This window comes from Pagrus pagrus (assembly GCF_965226575.1).
Source record: "Pagrus pagrus genome assembly, chromosome: 11".
NCBI lineage: Eukaryota > Metazoa > Chordata > Actinopteri > Spariformes > Sparidae > Pagrus > Pagrus pagrus.
The window spans coordinates 30,526,512-30,546,356 of NC_140195.1; the positions used below are offsets into that span (position 1 = coordinate 30,526,512).

A 19,845-nucleotide genomic window follows, 5' to 3' on the forward strand; every position below is an offset into this window, starting at 1 on the left:
TTATCAAATGGACGGCTTAGTCCCGTAGAAAAAATAAATTCAAGTCCAGTTAAGAGGTTTGCTGTAGTGGTGTGAGCTTTATTGGAAGTGTGACTGACAGAGAGTGAGTTTGTGTCTGTGAGCTAACCCAGAGCAAATGAAATGCAACAATTTATATATACAGTAAAGCAGTAGGTAAAAGGAAACAAAAGGGATTCATTGATCAATTAGAATGCAAATAGAAACAAAGGCAGAGGACATAATGAAAAAACAAGAAACAAAAGGGAAGGAAGGGGGCACAGAGGTGACACGATCAAAGGGGTCAAATTTGGAGGGGGGCATGAGGGACACATAGTTGGCAAATGAAAGGATCAAGGTGGTTGGATGCTACTCTCAGAAGTCGCTTGATTAACGAGTCTCAAGCCCACATGTGTATTTCTTCATCAGTCCTCAGTGCATCTTACATAGCCGCCATAGACAGCACTGTGTAAGGGAGCTTCACTGCTACAGCAGCTGCTCAGTTCGGGACCGTAAAGCTACCCACCCTGCACCACATCCACACCACATCCACCCCACGCGCTGCAGGAACAAAGCAGGACAAATAATGAAGGAGCCCACACACCCCCACAACAATAAGTTCAGGCTGCTGGTGTCAGCAAGACGTCTCTGCAGCCTAAAGACTCACTGCACTTTAAAGTCTAAACAAACTTTTTACATTATCCATCTATTTACTTTTCACTAAGAGCAACCATCCTGTATCATCATATCACTGTTTGCACCTTCATATTCATATAATGCACTCTGACACTTTTATTATTTATATTATTATTTGTTTACAGTTTGTGCTTATGTATATATTTGCCTTGTATGTGTTATGTATAAAGTGTAGTGAGTATACATGTATACAAAATATAATGCATTTCAGTGCACATAGTATTGTATACTCTGTGCATGTGACACATACAGAAGCTTGAACCTTGATGGAAATTTGCTCGTAGGCTAGCTCAATATGGTGCAGACCATCTCCTCACTCTGAGATGACTGTTTTTGTATATGATCTGTGTGTGTGCATTGTGAGCCACGCCACACACAATTATGCATGACTAGTCTTTTGCTACAACACATAAACACCAGTCAATTAGTAAAAACAAACCTGCTATTACTGTAACTACCAGCAGCAGCTATGTTAGCCACATTTAGCTCTAATGCTGTGTTCATATAGTGTTAGGCTACATACGTAGCAGTCTTCTCTCGTTCTTTTTCCACTGAATTCCCTCTGCTCCACTCCCACACAGGTAAATCATTCCCTAAGGCCTCCTCCCCCAGTCACAGTGTGTCAGGAGGCTTTTCTAAGAGCGCCTCATCCTCCAGTAGTTATGACTATAGCCAAGATGCAGAGGCAGCCCACATGGCAGCAACGGCCATCCTCAACCTGTCCACCCGCTGCTGGGAGAGGCCAGAGACCCTCAGCACCAAGCCCAGGGAGCCCTGCACCAAGGTACACAGGCTTTCATTCGGACGGAATCTTTTTGGGACTCATGTAGACTGGCTCATCAGTTTTCTCATGTTTTCTGTGGCTTCAGTTACACTGACTGTATATCTGAACCCTGTAGGAGTCAGACATTGAGGTGGATGAGAATGGCACCTTGGATCTCAGCATGAAGAAGACCAAGAGGGAAGGTATGCAGCCTCCAGAGCCTTCATCCTCCTCGTCTTCATCCTCTCAACTCATTGGAGCCACCTTGTCTCAGGGCCACACTCAGCCAGAGTGGGAGGGGCCATTGGACTTCACCAAACCGAGTGGAGTCAAAGAGGAAGACCATGAAGAGGTACTATACACACTCAATATAGTGCCAGAGTCATAGACTGTGCCACTTTATTGTGGGATTTGTTTGCCACATTGTGCAGGTTACCAATGTTTTACCTTTGTTCAGGTGGAGTATATGGCTCCCTCATATACCTCATCTGATGGTGAGGAAGAGGACCAGGAAAACCTGGAGGACAGGAAGTACCCCGGTGAGGTCACCACCAGCAGCTTCAAGGTCAAGTTTCAGCCCAAAGACAACAAAAAAGAGATTCTTGTGTAAGTCAACTCCATTCCATTCATTTCTTTCAATTGAAGCTTGTATTCATTAACCCCCACACTATAAATTCTATAGCTGTCCTGACTTACATAAATTAATTCACTTTTGTGATTTATCAACAATAGTCTTCACACAAGTTTTTATGAAGTTGTAGTTGCAGCTTGAGAAAACAATTTAGTCACACTAACTTAAAACAATCAGGTAACAACAAAGGAAGCAATTATGTTACTTAACCACTGAGAGGCAGCAATGCGCTAATCTGTGTCTAGTCTTATGGGAAGAAGAAGAAGAAGAGCAGCAGCAGCAGCAGCAGCAGCAGCAGTAGAAGGTTATATGGCCTTCTTCTCCTAAGATTGTTGAGCCACACAAAAGCTCCTCCTACTGCAGCTCCTCTGTTTGTAAGAAGGAACCCCTAATTCAAACAAGAGGTTGAAAAGATGTAAGAAAAAAAGAAAAGGGAATAAAGAATAGTGGAAGGAAAGAAGAAAAATGAAAATAATAATAATAATAATAATGCATGGGCAGTAGTGGCCTAAATATCTGGTGTGCCCAGATATTACCACCCTCATTACCTCCACTGAGGTGCCCCTGAGCAAGGCCCTAATGGCTTAAGGCTTCAGTGGAGTTACTCAGTGGTCATATCAGACTATGGTTGTTACTCAGCAGCTTCCAAGTAACAGTGTAAATGTGTGAAACTCTCTGAAGGTGATTAGGGCCTTCCTGAAAAAGAAAGCATTGCTCTCAGTGAAACTCAACTGAATATGTAAATGTAGGTGGAAAAATACATGTAACTGCAAATATGATTATCTTAGAAGAATGGAACCTGTTTTTAATGAATGTAAAATGGGTGTTTGATGGATGTACTTAAGTTACTTGAGTAATGCTTATTTTATCTTTATAAAGCAATGGGTTTGCATGGTTTGGCTAAATGTGATGTCTGGAACATGAATATATAAATGTTAAGCAGGGAGTCTGAATGGAGTCGGACTAACACATTTGGTCAAATGATCTGAAGACTGGTTAGAGTTCAGGTGGGTCAACCAACACAGATAACCGCCTCTCAGAATGAGAGGTATTTATCTATAAACATTATGCTGTGTTCATGTCATCTTGTTAATGCCAGTTTCCAACTTGTGAATAGCAATCAACATGAAGAAACTCAGATTCTTCTGAAAGCTAGCATGTCAGTATTGCACCCTCTTCTAAGGCAATGGACTGGAGTGGATCTCAGAATGCATGTCTTTGTCCCCAGATGTCCTACCCCAGGCTGTGATGGAAGTGGACACATTACTGGCAACTACGCATCGCATCGAAGGTAAGACCTGAACTCTAACTTGGACATGATAAGCAAAGTATGTTTGCTCCACAAATCTATGGTGTGAAACAGTCATTTGTTGAGGTTGAAGTATGATATTATTTTGAACTCTGCTCCTTACATTGATTCTGACTGGAATCATTTTAATTATTTAAGGAAAAGGAGATTTGTCAATTTTACCACATTACTCCTTCTCCAAAGATAAGAAGACCAAAAATTTTAAATTGAGTCATTATCTCCTCTCCCCGTTGCTGACGGAAAGTCGTGCAATGTTTCGTAGTCCACAAAACTTTTCTGGAACTTCCCAGCAAAACAGTGTTACAGCATTCTCCTAAACAACTGAAGTAGCTGGAGACTTGTTTGAAAACAGAAAAAAACAACTGAAACACAAAATGGCTCCATGCAGCTTGTCCAGTGTAATCCAACCACAAATTGATTTGAAAAGACATCATTTACACCCTTGATGTGTAGTTGTGCTCATGCACCTTTTTCAGATGGGGTGGGTGCTTTTAGCTTAGTAGCTACAGTGATGGTTTCAGTTTGAAAGATGATGTCAGTTATGTCTTTTCAAATCAATTTCGGATCTTGGGGCTTCCAGAGACTTAGATTACGCCCAGACAAGCTGTATGGAGCCATTGTATATTTTATTTTAGTCAAGTCTCCAGCTACTTCAGTTGTTTGGGAGAATGCTGCAACACTGGTTTGCTGTGAAGCTCTAGAAAAGTTTTGTGGACTTAACCCAAGTTTCCATCTGCATGTGGGTGAGTAGGCAATGACTGAATTTTCATTTTTGGTGGAACTGTTCCTTTAAAGGTCCAATTTCTTAAGAAAGTAGATTTTTTTTATCTCACGCCCTACTCGTCAAATACTGACACTTTAGGATTGTATCTTGGGTCGGCTGCCAACAAAAAGCATCAGTATTTGATTTTGAGTTGGGAAATCTTACAAATTGGATTTTTAACATTAGTTTGTGGAAACAATGGAAAAAGTCTACTAAACCTTCAAAGTCCTACCTCCTGGAAACAATCAACAAACCTGATTCCAGCCTGTGGATAAAATTAGATAAGCATAACAGCTTGATTAGGCTAGTCCTCACCAGTATAATTGATTTCTGTCCAACTGAATACCACTATTGCCACTTTCTAATGAATGTAGGTGTGGTACTTCTGTAGGTGTAATTGCTACTTACTTAGTTTTCTAGGAATGAAGGTCAGCTACAAACAAGCCTTTGCCTTTTAAGTTTGTTTTTTATGGTTGGAAGAACTTCATCATAAGGGCTTTTCACACTGCATATCCTTAGCCCCTTCTCACACACCCACTGTTAAACTAAGTCCAGGGCTATACGATTCACACTGCACTTCTATTAGCCCTGGGTTAAGCACACAAGTGCTTTGAGGTTAAGCTTAACATTGTAGAATGTTGTCTTCCTACTCCTTTAATCTTTAGCCCTGTTACAAACTGGCAACTCTAAGCCAGGGGTTCAGTTGATTTTCTGGGGATAACCCCACAAAGTCAGGGCTAACCCTGTTCTGGAGAAGGGCCAGCAAGCCCAAGGCTAAAGTCGGGATTAGCCCACATTGGAATGTGCCAGTGTGAATGCTTTCTTAGCCCGGTGCTAACAGCTCCCTTAAACTGGGGCTAAGCACAGTTTGAAAAGCCCTATAGTTCTCTTTAAAATTAGTCCAAATATTTTCAGATTAATATACAGGTGTTAAGATGACATTGGTCAAAGTAAAATAATTTACTGAAATGAAGATCGTTCACCTTCTCCTTCATTTAATCAGAGGGCTACTGTAACATCAGTGCCTTCACTGCCTTAATGTTTCTCCAACATGGCAAGTAGTTCAGACACATGTGCCCAGGGGCCCAATTTATAAATGATGTATATTGTACACTTCTTTCCACACATGAACTGGTATTTATAAAAGAAGGATGTGTGGTGAGAATGTATAACTCAGCTCAACTCACCCACTCAGTGTTCAGGCACCTGGAGAATAAGAATAGCAACATCATAATGCTGTTTGTTGTCTTCAGCTCAGCATTCAATAGAATCTAACCCATGAAGCTGATTGGAAAACTTAACACTCTGAGCTTGAGTACAACACTCTGCAGCTGGATATCGGAGTTCCTCTCAAGCAGACCCTAGACAGTTCGGATTGGCATTTACACCTCCTCTACTGTAGTGCTCAACACTGGAGCCCCTCAGGGCTGTTTGCTCAGCCTCCTCTTGTTCACACTGTACACCCATGACCTCACTCCCAGACATCAGAGAATGGTCACAGTGAATGGTCATTGCACAGCACCGCCCTGGCAAAAAAAAAAAAAAAAAGAATAGAGAAACTTGAGGAAAGTGAAAAAAAAACAAGTGCAATGCAGTTTAACTGGCTGTGTCTCATCAGCGGGGCTCTCCAACAGCATCAGAACAGCTGTCAATGCATGCGAACATTATGCATGGCTGAGGATATTTATAGTGCCGCTCAGTGTACTTGTAAATCATCATTGTGGTATTAACTCACTCATCATTATTCAATTTCTGAAGGATAATCAATGATGAATCTATAGATCTCATATTGAAACAGACTATACAAAGTGCTTTACTGTTCAGGAATGGAGAGATCGCTACCAGGGAAGCAATGGTGGAGCCATGTAGATAAAAAAGAATGATAAAATTCATCACTCCTAAATAATTTATATAAATGCATATAAATGCACCTCTAAGTGACATTTTACTGAAATCTGTGTAGACAAAAAAATCAAAATAACAACACATTCAGTGAAACTGGCAAACAACATTAACAATGTTTTACTGTAAGGTCTCTCCCCTTATATTACATGTCCACCTCATCGTTTTACCTGCCGCTATCTGGTCTGAAGTATGCACATTGTCACTACACATTCTTCCTTTATAAATACCAGTTTATGTGTGGGAAAAGGCATACACGTTTTTTCTGCATACACATCATTTATACATTCGGCCCCTCGAGCACCTCATGTCATCTGGACATGGAACATGACTGTTGCACTATATAATATTGCTGTGTTTGTGTTGTAGCTAGAAAATCCTAATTAATTTTGCTCCAGGGCCATCATTGAAACTGATCAATCACTTTTTTGTAATGTCACAGCTTAGCGACTCAGGATAAAAGACTGGAAATAGATGCACATGGGAGAAGTTATCTTTTCAAAGACAGGTTCTACATTGTAAAAGGGTCTATTTTAACCCAAACGATGTTTTCCTAAACCTAACTAAGTGTTTTAGTGGTTTAAACCTAACCAAGGGCCGGATCTACTAAGATCCCAAATTGCTTGTACTAATCTGCGTGGGCAATCTAGAAATTTGCGTGTGGGGTTGAACCGCGGTTTGCGGGCGATTTACTAAGAGTGATTGCGTTAATGACAACAGGTGCAAACGTGTTGGAGACACGCCTATTTAAATGAGGGTTTAGCGTGTTTCATGGTTTTCAGCATGGCGAGTTTGAGAGAGCGAAAGCGCAAAGTGAAATTCGACCCTTTGGAATTAGAAGTGTTGGTAGAGGAAGCGAATAAACATTTCAATGAGCTGCAGCAAAGGAATCTGACGGTCGCGCAAAGGAACGCCGTGTGGAAGAAAATCGGTGAAAAAGTTAATGCTGTTGGAACAAACAGCCGAACAGTGGATGAAGTGAAAAGGAGATACCAAGACATCAGAAGAAGAACAAAAGAAAAATTGGCGTATAATAATATAAATATAATGATAATAGTAAACTTGCAAGGAGTTTTGTTATTGCAGGTATTGCGTGACTCCTTCTCGTAGCTGGCTCCAGTTCCTCCAACAGCTCCAAAATGGCAAAGGCTGGATAGGCGATATGTTCTAATGATAGTTTCCTCATTCATCCCAAAAATGTTCACACGAGGGTGAAAAATGCGTTCTCAGCGTCTCCTTCCATTGTTTCGGCGTCTCCTTCTTGCAACAATAACCGCAGCCATGTGTGCGCAATTAAGCATACAAACCGTTTGCACCTCCCTTTGAGACGTGTTAAATATAGACGCAGTTTCTATGAGCAAAATTGCTTTCCGGTTTGATAAATCACTTTGCGTGTGCTAAATTAATATATTTACATTTTCTCCACCCACAACACGCACAATTGCGTGTAAACGCCTCATGTTGCATATTCATTGCTGCAAACGTACTAACTGAATGCAGATGCGCTATTTTGCACCTTTGACAGACGCAACCCTTTTTGCGCACTGTTAGTAAATCAGTTTGTACATTTTCTTGCGTGTGCAAGGAGTTTGCACACGTTTTAATACACGCAAAACCTTTAGTAGATCCGGCCCCAAGTGTTTTATTTTTCTAAACCTAACCAAGTCTTTCTTTTTCTAAACCTAACCAAGTCTTTTATTTTTCTAAACCTAACCAAGTCTTTTATTTTTCTAAAACTAACCAAGTGTTAGTGTTAAGAACCCCGATCTTCTGAGTGACGATCCTGTACAAAGCACACTCAGCCATGACAGCGTGCTCCAGGTTAGGAATTGACGCAGTTTTGTATGTCGAATTGATTTTCCTGGAGCAATATTATTATTATGTCTAAGGAACAACACTAACACAGCAATATCAGGTACACCCATGACTCACCTTTGGTCACTTTATGTACCACCTGACCAGGAGAAATGTTGAGGATTTCTTACCTGTTATTAAAACGAAATTTTTGACCACAAAAATCCTACCAGAGGATTTACACCTAATTTACACCTCATATCATTCTGGCTGAGATGACTCCACACATACACACACACACACACACACACGCACGCACGCACGCACACACACACACACACACACACACACACACACACACACACACACACACACACACACACACACATTCATTATTTGTCCTGCCCAACTATTACTCTACTTCTTGGCTCTGTAGTCCAGTTTAGTTTCTGGCTCTTTCTTCCACTCATGCTCAGACATCCTGTTCTCAGTCTGGTTTTCTGACGTTCTCTCTCTAACCTATCTTCCAGTCTGTCAGGCTGTCCTCTTGCTGATAAATCACTTCGGACCCTCATGGCTGCCCACACAGCTGAACTAAAGTATGTGTGCTTTCTCCTGCCTCTCACCTCCAACATGTTCACTGAGTCTGCAGCTACAGCTCTGTCCCTGCTCTCCTTTTAACACTAATATACAATAGTTAACATCAATCATTATTAAGACCAATACTGAAAAATCCAAACCAAAACAATGAGCCCTAAATATTTAGTGAGGAAAACTGGCTTCTACCTGCAGTCTGCTTATAATGTAAGCCTGTAGAGTGAAAGAGCGTCTGTGTGTGTCTCAGGTGTCCGACTCCAGGTTGTGACGGATCAGGCCACATCACTGGAAACTACGCTTCACATAGAAGGTAGGAGCTATTCTCCTGTTCTGCCGGTTGTACCATCAGTTACTCTGTACAGCCAGATACTGTGATTCATCCTCTCTGTTCCTCTCTGCCAGTCTGTCCGGATGCCCTCGAGCCAAGAAGGGTGGGGTCAAATCAACTCCCACCAAGGATGACAAGGAAGACTCTGAGCTGTTGAGGTGAGTAACATTAGCTCATTAGCACCCAAACAATGCATATATAGTATTAGACTGCCAATGTCCCATGGCTGTACCAGGATAAGTGTTGATTTAGATTCCAGTGGTGGTTGATGTTGTTTTTGTTTTACTCATGTAATCTAAACAATTCAAGTTAATTCAGTTCACAGTTTAAAACATTCAAAAATGAACTTACATCATCAAAAGGAGTGTGAAGAAACAACAGTGTTGACATCATGTCAAAGATGTCTATGTAGTGTTACAGAGATGTCTTCTGCCGTTAGCATGCTAACCAGCTACTCACAGCCCATTCTGTCTCATACCACTCTGTACCCAAGAGGCGATAGTATGATAGCCCCCGTAGTTTCAGCTAGGAGATGACAAAGCTGCAAGTTCTCCTTGTAGTCAAATAAATAAACAAAATAAACTCTGTAAAGGCTGTGTTCAGTCCCAGTCTGGTGTACAGATGTGTTCACTGGGAGGCCAGTTGAGCTGAGCCAAGTTGCCCTCAGTGACCCCATTATCTGAGGTTGCAGTGCGACAGACTCCATTCAGCTAATAAAGCCACTTAGCTCCACGGCTTACTGACTGCTAGTCCAGTTTAGTGAGCAGCAGTTAGTGGTTATGCTGCTCCCTATAGTTTTGGAGCTACCTTCAAATTCTGGCCATTTCTAGAAATTACACCGTTAACGAAGTGAGGATGGGACCCAAACACAGATCAGGTAGGCAGAAGGATGAGTTCAGTGATTTATTGATGATATAGCTTACTGTCAGGTTAAGGCTAGCAGATTGGCAGGCAGGCACACAAGTAACTGGTCCAGGTAAACACATCAATGCTTGAACACAAAAGTGAAACCAAGAAGTAACAAGGATGTACTGACAAGGGGCGAACTTACAGTGTGTCCCATAGGACCTTATTTCAGAAAGAAATTGTACACTAGTCAATGGAAAGAGATAAATACATTTGAAACCACTTGAATTGAGCAACATGTAATGTTTGTCAGTCTTTAAGATCATTTTGAAAGTCAACAAAGTTGCAGTTATGGTAAAGATAGTAAAATGCCATTACGTTTTGTGTGAAACCGCTCAGTGAACTACATCATCTCACTCAATATATGTCACCAACACAAGCCTGGCCGTCAGCTGAGCACAGAAGAAATATTTAAAAAAGATAAAAATCACAGTAAATCTGGCCATATTGAGAGCTGCAGTTATTTGAAAGAAGAGTTAGTCAGTTCTGTCTCAGGGGCCGACTACAAGGTTTCAGTTATTGGTTTTGGTGAATCTTCAATGAGACAACGTCACTAACACGACTGTTGGGTGTGTAGTCTTTCTAATAATGTACTTTCACAGTCTTATATTTCATTAGTTTTATGACAAACAGCAACTTTCCTGATTATCTTTGTCTTTTAAATTGACAAACATCATATGTGTACTTCATGGTTCAATTCAAATGGGATCAAACATTTTTATGTCTCTCTCCTTTCACTACCAGACATATTTTTTCTGAAATAAAGTCCCATGGTGGACCACCAGAAGGGAAGGGACATTGCCCCTCTATTATAATTCTGAAATTTAAACATGTGTCTCTCTTGTGCCAGCCTCTTGATACCTCCATCTCCACTCTTCATCAGTGAGAGTCAAACCAGTCAGACAATGCTTTCCACCCATCTCTAGGTGTCCAGTTCCTGGCTGTGACAGTCTGGGCCACATCAGTGGGAAGTACGCCACCCACCGCAGTGCCTATGGCTGTCCACTGGCAGCACGCCGGCAGAAGGAAGGTCTTCTTAACGGCACTCCCTTCTCCTGGAAGGCCTTCAAGACCGAGGGCCCAACCTGCCCAACACCAGGCTGTGACGGCTCTGGACATGCAAATGGCAGCTTCCTGACACACCGCAGGTATCCTGAATATCTGGGCTTCAGCCCAAAGAAAACAGTGTTATCTCAAACAAAGACTGTAAGGCAGGTTCATGCCGATTAACCTGCCCCTCCACTGTGTCCACTGTTTTCTATCACTGTATATACTGTAAATAACTGAAGTATTAACTCATACACTGTATAGTGGAAAGCAAATTGTGCAGTGTGATGGATTTTATCCTTCATGAGCTCTTGATTCTCACCAGCCTCTCCTCTCAGTCTGTCAGGTTGTCCCAGAGCATCAGCAAATAAGAAGAGATCCAAGTTCCCCGGAGACGAGTATATCACTGCAAAGTTCAGAGCCAGTGACGGTAAGAGACAGTACTTTCCCAAGTGCATGTCCCATGACTGCTACTATAACTACTAATTGTCAGGGACAACAACATTCAACACTGAACATGCACAGACTCAGACATAGGAGCCCAGAAGTGATGTTATCTACAGTTTAATAGACTGCCAATACAACACAAATTTAGGCCCACAAAAATAAGTGATGGTTGTAATGGAACTTTTACAGCCAGAGTAGGTAGGGTTGGCGGTTGTCTTGATATTTTTCTGCTGTATGTTGGTGCTCTCACTCAGTTCTGGACAACGACGAGGACATTAAGCAGCTCAACAAGGAGATCAATGAGCTGAACGAGTCCAACTCAGAGATGGAGGCTGACATGATGAATCTGCACACTCAGGTGAGCTCAGCTGCTCAGATCACTGCACTGCTCCCAGCAGGGTAAGAATGACACACTCGAAATACTGTACATTCAGGAGACACTGCCATTTGATGGGAGCTTGAGATTAAGCAGAGGTATGACTGGCTGCAGAGAAAAGTCTGTGTAAGATGGATATTGCACAGACCAGTAAGGGGCGGGACAAAATATTGATCCTGCAACATATTGTATCACAAGAGGAAGTGATATAACATGTCGCCACAGGTGCCAAATATTGATGTTTTTTATTGTTTGTTTATTGAATTAATACAGATTTTGATGAAGCATAGCTGTACCCTTCCTTTAAACAATTCTAACTCCAGTACTGTTACTGCTTTCTGGCAGTTCGGTCTTTCACCAGCTTATGGCTATTTTACATTAGAATAATGGCACATGCTCACTGTGTTGCTGCTTCAGGACTGTGACTGTCTCTGCCACAGATCTCCTCAATGGAGAAGAACCTGAAGAACATGGAGGAGGAGAACAAACAAATCGAGGAGAGGAATGAGGCCCTGTTCCTGGAGCTGTCCGGCCTGAGTCAGGCCCTGATCCGCAGCCTGGCAAACATCCACCTGCCGGCCATGGTGAGTGTGCACAAATTATTAAAGGAGAAATTCACCATGATTTATGTGGATATCGCAATCAGTGTTGATGGTAAATGTAAATTGAGGCAATAAATTCCTCAGTGCATGGTGTCTGCACTGGCATTGCATGCAATCTCCCGACGCTCCACTCCCTAATACTTCCAAACCTGCCAAGCACAGGGAGGCTGCCATTTTAAATGGAGCCATGTACAAAAAGGCATCTGAAATAAGTTAGCTATGTCATTGCCAGTAAAGTGGAAGAAGAGAAAGAACATGACAATAACATCTTAGTTTTCATTGTTATAATATGACATTGGTTTCAATAGGTGGATGTTTTATTTTTCATTAAGTCATGTTGACAAAGAGCGTGTGTACCTACACATATATACTTTTGCAATAATTAAACATAAATTAATTCATGGTATGTTGTAGATATCCATAGGATTAACTACCATACAAATGCAATTAATATACAAGCATGCATAACCAGATATACCTTAACTTGGAACATGTGTACAAGTAGTTCACAGATATGTGCCTGCATCTGTGCAAACAGGGTCTCAATTCATATACATCCTTGTGTGTGTGAACACAAGTACACATGCATGCACATACACGTACATAAAATGCCAACAGTTTACAGTTACCCCCCGTTTGCCTCCCTAGTGAGTGATCTACTCCCTCCATCCCCCACCCCAAACCCAGTTAACTCCCCCTTCTTCTAGCAAGAGATTCAACAACTAAGAGAGCTTCAGACCAAGACCCTAAGGTCTTTCCCTCTGCGCTGTGAGACCGCGCAACAGAGAGTTCTATGGTCAGAATATCGAAAAAGCAGGTTTCACCAGTGATTTAATGTGTGTGGAGGTTTCCAACAAACAACCAGGACTTTCTTTGCAGCAGTTAGGCTGGAAATCCAAATTCTCTCTTTATGCACAGACATAGAGATCTGAGAATTGTCATTTAGCAGGCATAGTAAGGGGCAACACAGAATCTCCTTATTGAGAATGTCTGATAGTGATTTAGTTACTTGTAACTAAAAGAACCATACCTCAGGGCATGTGTGTAAAAGAGCTTTATGCAACCCTGTGAACAAAATTGACATAAAGGAGATGGAACTAACTTGAGTTTCTTTCTAATTATCACCATTAAATAAGTTCTATGCACAAAACTTAAGTGAATGGTTTGATGGTTGGGATTTTTTGAGGCTTGTTTAATATTCCTCCAGATACTTTCCCAAGCTATTCTGGAAGAAATCATCTTGCCAGATTGTTTGTATTGCAAAAGGTTTATAGGAACTTTTTATTATCTGGGAATACATTGTTGATACAGTTCCCTTGGTTTTGTTGGTATTGTACAGTTGCTTTGTAAGTTCATGTTTAGAAAGTTCAGAATTCCATGGAACGTATGCCTCTATCAATATTCTCACTGTCTACATACTCCAGACATGCAGTTCTCTTAGTTATCCTGTTCAAACTCTGCACACTCCATGACAGAACAGATAAAATTAAGTGTCAAAGGGAAATATAAGACACATAACTACAATCAAAAATTGCAGCCTTCTAAGTATATACTGTAGATGCAAAAAAAAGACACCAGTGTACTTGTCATTCAAAGTAAGCGTCTATTCAAATATAGTCCCAAAGAAGAAAAAGAAAAAAATAGTCTAGTGAAAAAAATATTATACTGTCCTGGGAAGGAGAGCTGGTCATTACTGGTGCATCTGCTCCAACTTTGGGCCCGGCAGAAGGTCCAGGTTGGGGCTGTTAGCAAATTTGTCTACCTCCTACCTACCTCTACCTCAGTTTCCTCCTGATGGTTACCTTGAGAGTTGCTGGATATAGGAGAAAGTTTGTGATTCCTCTTTTGTTCAGTTTGCTTTGGACTTCACTGAAGGCCTTCCTCTGAGCTGTGTGTTTGCTGTAATTAGCAAAGAAGTGCAGCTGTTTCCCAGCGTAGATGATCAGTTTCACCCGTTGGGGCCTCTCTCAGTATCGCCACCCTGGTGCTGTATAGCAGGTCTATATTCCATGTCCTTGGTTCTTTTTAGAGCATAGTTTTTATATCAAGGGTTATTGGCTATTTGGAAGAGCTTTGAGGCGCTCAGCGGCATGCCGCCATGGTCACCCTACAATCAACTGGAAGTCCCTGTGGGTGTTTTATAATATACATAGTTTATTTAGTATCATTTCGATCTTAGTCTACTGAGAAAAAATATTAATTCATAATATTTTTCAATAATAAAAACTGTGAAGACATGGTGTAAAAAAAAAAGGTGGCTGAGTGGACCCATAAACTAATAACCCTCTGTAGTAGTCACAGGAAGTCTATCAATTCAGGTCATATTTCAAGCAACACGCAATGCAACAGGGTTCACCACCTGGCTGCTTCGTCTATTATTTTATGGTATTAATAATGTTTAAAAATTATGATCAACAGAGCAGGACTCAATCAACATGCAGCTCGCTAACTCTAGCCCTCAGTATGCCCCAATTCAAATAGATAGAGATAGATAGAGATTAAGGCTGAAAATTGGTTATCCTTTAAGGTTTGTTTTAAAGGAGCAATGTGTAAGATTTGGCCAGAGTTTTAGTTGAAAACATTAAAAAAATAAACTAACATCATCAACAGATTGTGAAGAAACAACAGTGTTGACGTTTGTTGTCTGTACTATGCTGCAGAAATTTATACTGAAGTTAGCATAAGCATCTAGCCCAGCCCGTCCTGTCTCCTAACACCAAGAGGTGATAGTCTGATAGCCCCGTAGTTTCAGCTGGGAGATGTTAAAAAGCCACAAGTTCTCCTCTTAGTCTAATAAGTAAACAAAATAAACTCACAAAATGTCACAAAAATAAATATTCTTACATCTAATTGACCACACAGACAAAATCTCCCCAGCCGAGGAAAGCTTGTGGTCCAGACAGCATTAAAAACGAAATGCTCAGATGCAGCACCCCAGAGATGCAGGGTGCAGTGTTAAAGCTGTTCAATATTGTATTACAGTCAGGATGTTTTCCTGACATCTGGTGCAAAGGGCTCATTTCCCCCATTCATAAGAGTGGGGACAAATCAGACCCTAATAACTACTGTGGCATCGGTGTCAGCAGCTGTCCAGGTAAATTATTCTGGAGTATTCTGAATAAAACAATACTAGATTTTCTTGAGGAACACTCCATCTTGAGTAAAGGTCAAATTGGCTTCCTCCCAAAACACTGCACCACCGACCACATAAATACCCTTCACACTTTAATTAACAAACATGTACACCAAACAAAAAATGGTAAAATATTCACTTGTTTCATTGATTTCAAGAAAGCTTTCGACTCTGTTCAGCATGAAGGGCTCTATTACAGGCTTCTACACTGTGGTATAGGGGGCAAAATGTACGATCTGGTTAAATCATTGTATTTGGAAAATATGTGTGCTGTTAAAATTGGAGACAAACAAACTGAATTCTTCACCCAGAGAAGAGGTGTACGCCAGTGTTGCAATTTAAGTCCGACTTTATTTAACGTGTATATAAATGAACTTGCTGTTGAGTTGGATCAATGTGCTGCTCCTGGCCTCTCCCTCCTAGATAGAGAGGTGACGTCTCTGTTTTATGCTGATGACCTTGTTCTGCTGTCTCCTACTGAACAAGGACTACAGCAGCAGCTGGACATAGTAGAAAAGTACCGTCAGAACTGGGCCCTGGCAGTAAACATGAAGAAAACTAATGTCATGATCTTTCAAAAATGCCCCAGATGTCAGGAGAACAAACACCAATTTACCATAAATAATCATATCATTGAACATAGGATGAGTTATACCTACGTTGGTATAACCATTACAGCATCAGGGAGTTTCAACATGGCAGTGAATGCACTAAAGAAAAAGCTCCCGAAAAAGAGCCCTACATGCAATTAAGAGAAAATGTTATAATTTCCAAATTCCAGTCAAAATCTGGCTTCAAATATTTGATAGTGTCATCCAGCCCATTGCGCTGTACGGTAGTGAAGTATGGGGTCCACTCAGTCATCAGAGCTGTACCCGCTGGGACAAACATCCAACAGAGTCTTTACATGCAGAATTCTGCAGATACATTTTACACATACACAGAAACACACCAACAAATGCATGTAGAGCAGAATTTGGCAGATACCCACTGATAATTAACATTCAAAAGAGAACGCTCAACTTTTTTAACCACCTGAAATCCAGCCCCCGAGACACCCTCCACTCCAAAGCCCTCCAAACTCAAGAGCTGAGCCCTGAAAAGAGTCCCCTATGTCAGTTGGTACTGAGGCTAACTGCCCCCTCTCAGACACAGTCTGACCAGCCGCACAACATCACTGCTCTCCAAACACCAATCAGAGTAAAGCACATTATAACACAATGTAAAGAAACCTACCTGGAACATTGGAAAGAAGAAACTAAAAGCCAAAGTAGATTAGAATGTTATCTAGCCCTTCATCATCTCTAGCCCATCTAGAGATGATGAATTAGCAGAATATCTCCCTACTGTCAGATTTAGAAAGCAGAGACAGATCCTCACCAAGTACAGGCTCAGTGACCACAACCTGACAATCCAAACAGGAAGACACAAACAATCGTGGCACCCAAAAGAAAACAGAACATGTGGTCACTGCTCGACAGGTGAGGTTGAGACAGAGATGCATTTTCTCCTACAATGTAAAACGAAACCAGGAACATTTATTTTAATAAATTCAATTCGGTAATCTCAGACTTCAAAGAGATTAACGACATATCAAAATTAAAAATACTCCTGGGAGAGGGAGATAGGGCACATCTTGCTGCCCAATATGTGTCAACATCCCACAACCTGAGGGACAGTGAATGACCGACACACACACACATGCAGGCACACACACACACACACTGTATATACTGTATATATAATTTATATAAATCAATCTTGGTGTTGTGTTGGTGTTGTTATTTGTTATGTTCTGTCCGAATGTTTGGACAAGTTGTGTTTTGATGCTTTGGCAACATTGTTGTAAAACTTTCATCCCAATAAAGCCCCTTTGAATTGAATTGAATTGAAAAATATTCTTATTACAACAGAAAAAATGCAGCAATGTTCCTTCTGGATTCAAATTTCTCTCTTTTACTGAACAAAGGTGAGCTTAACTGCCTTGTTAACTCATTATAGAGCAGACTTCCTTCAGATTCAACAAAATAAAATTCACCAACACCGTTTTGTTTTGTCTTGCCACAATCACCTCTGCTGCTTCATGCCTCTCCTGTCCCCACCTGACGTGTTAGTCCCCGGAGTCATAATCCTGGTCAGAGCTTTTGTTAATCACCTCCATACTGTGTCCTCGGTCTTCAAACTGACCTCTGTTAGTCTCAGAGGCTGTGTTCAGTCCCAGTCTGGTGTTCAGCTGTGTTCTCTCTCAGGCTGCTAAACCCAGTAGAGCTGAGCCCCCTTTGCCTGCGGTCCTGTAATCAAACTCTTAGACTGCTGGCTCCACTGCTACTGCACTGCTAAACAGTTGCTAGTTACAGCCAAGGATAGCTCGCAAAGAGCAGCTGTTGTTACTCTGGTGATTCGCTGCCCTCTATGTTTTTGGTGCTACCTTGGAATGATTACCTAATTGGAACAGTGCAATATGCAAAAGTTGTCCATCTGTTGAATTCACACTCCAAACAAATAGAGGGCAGCATATCAACAGAGTAACTGCTAAGTGCTGACTAAATGTGTTATTCTTATTCATCCATGAATGTAGCTGCTGGTTAGTCTATACTTGCCAGGTAGTCAATGAAATATAATCTACACACACACAATCCACACACTACATACAATTTCAACGTGTCACTGCAACCTGGCAACGCACACCCTGATTCAAGGAACAACCACTCTCTGTACGGGCCAATTAATTTAGCTGGTCTCAAAACCTAAATGTTGGCAGGTATGGCTCAGTGTAACTAGCATGGAAACCCCACATGCATGCACGTGGCTACTACTCATAACTAACCAGCTGTTAGCAGCCACCAATGGACTCTTCTCCGAGTTTCCAGAAAGACATGGGTTGGGGGATTTCAGTCATTAGTGGCACACTATGGGAGACTGTGTAGAAAAGGTAAGCCAAGACTTAACTGACAGGATTTGGAGTTTTCTGACGTCTTTACTTCTGTGTGTTCAGCAGGAGCCGTTGTCAGAGCAGAACTTCGACAGCTATGTAGAAACCCTCACCCACATGTTTACCAATAAAGACTGCTACCAGAACCCTGAGAACCGGGCTCTGCTCGAGTCCATCAACCAGGCGGTGAAGGGCATCGAGGTGTGACGAACAGGAGGATACAGGGCGGAGCATCACAGTGACAACATAAATCTTTTTTTTCCTCCAAACCCTTTAGATACTGTATGCAATTAATTTTTCTCATTTGGAACTTTGTCATCTGTTCTCAGCATTTGTTTGCTGTTTGCATGTTGCTTTATGATGGTGTGATTGTGAACAGATTAGGGTGTGGGTGTTAAGTGTGTAGTAGCACACTGGACTCAAACTGTTGCTGTAAGCAAAGGCATCTCAAGGTATCCACAGACAGGCACAGAGAGTGCAGAACAAAGTGAGGAGTTCAATATACAGCCTGGGCGAATAGAATCTCTTAGTTAGTGAACATATCCCACCTCCACTCAATAATGTTAATAGTATTCTATATGAGCATATTGGTGTTGCACCTCCAGGACTAGTTTGTAGCTTCATTCTTACTATTGCTGTGTAACTATTCTTCCTTTGCAAATGTTGGTTTAATAACAACTTATTTATTCATGTCTGCCGTTTTATTTATTTTTTGTTGGCCTATTTATTATTCATTATTTATTTACATTTTTTTTCAAAATGCTACCTGAGAAGATTTTAAACCGTAACCATGAGAACGGATTCATTTCCTCTCCATTGTTTAACAATGAGGAAATATTTTAAGATATCAACTATGAATTGTTTTATATATCTTATTCATTTAAAAATACTGGGATCTTTTTAAGTGCAAATATTTTGTAACTGAAAGTTTTTTAATAATTTTCTAAAAATCTTTTTTTGGTGCTTCTGTTTATATGATTTTCCTTTTTATTTTCCCAAACTATTTTGAGTACATTGCAATACACTGGGAATATTGAGCTGCATATATTGGTTATTTATTTGGTGAAGAACAAAGTGATGGTGAATATTTATTTTGTATTGTCTATGTGTTACTGATGGCTGTTTAGTCTTTAAGTTGCTCTTGAAATAAAGGTTAACCCGCTGTAAATGTGGACTGTATTTTTGTATTGACTCAAACTTTTACATACTAACATTGTAAGATGTAGAACTGACGGATACAAGTTCTTGTACTTCAAGTAAAACAGTCATTCTGGCCTATATCCATAGCTTATTTGTTGCTGTGGGTAAACCCTCTCCAAAGATAAATGTTTAGCTCTCCTATACAGATTTTGTTTAAATGTAAAGTCTTCAGAGTCTTTGTCAGCCTTGGAATAGTAACAATACTCATAGAATGTGTAGATAAATCAGAGCTGGGAGCGGTCGTAGAAGTCTGAGCTAACTTGGTGGTCACGGCTCTGAGTAATCCTGATTAATTTCCTACATCCTTTATTATATCGTTTGACCACTGAAGGACATGTGTAGAGCTTCTCATAAATAATACCTCTGTCGTGATGTTGTACCATGCATTACCTATCTGTATTACCACCTACCTTCTTTGCAGT

At 41.0% G+C, this 19,845-nt stretch overlaps 1 protein-coding gene across 11 annotated transcripts in view; it reads left to right on the forward strand.

Moving 5' to 3' along the window:
* LOC311265696 (myelin transcription factor 1-like) overlaps positions 1-19,395 on the forward strand; it is a 42,299-nt gene extending 22,904 nt beyond the window's left edge. For 8 of the 11 annotated variants that reach the window (XM_084367617.1, XM_084367621.1, XM_084367623.1 and 5 more), the window contains 12 exons: positions 1,275-1,477; positions 1,593-1,808; positions 1,914-2,062; positions 3,316-3,378; positions 8,386-8,454; positions 8,700-8,762; positions 8,855-8,938; positions 10,613-10,834; positions 11,072-11,163; positions 11,435-11,538; positions 11,997-12,140; positions 18,287-19,395. In XM_084367617.1, coding sequence (XP_084223743.1) covers positions 1,275-1,477; positions 1,593-1,808; positions 1,914-2,062; positions 3,316-3,378; positions 8,386-8,454; positions 8,700-8,762; positions 8,855-8,938; positions 10,613-10,834; positions 11,072-11,163; positions 11,435-11,538; positions 11,997-12,140; positions 18,287-18,430 — 1,553 coding nt within the window. In that variant the 3' untranslated portion in view covers positions 18,431-19,395. The remainder of the gene's footprint in view (positions 1-1,274; positions 1,478-1,592; positions 1,809-1,913; positions 2,063-3,315; positions 3,379-8,385; positions 8,455-8,699; positions 8,763-8,854; positions 8,939-10,612; positions 10,835-11,071; positions 11,164-11,434; positions 11,539-11,996; positions 12,141-18,286) is intronic. The other 3 variants (XM_084367622.1, XM_084367626.1, XM_084367625.1) reach the window with 3 other exon arrangements.
* The last annotated feature ends 450 nt before the right edge of the window (positions 19,396-19,845 follow it).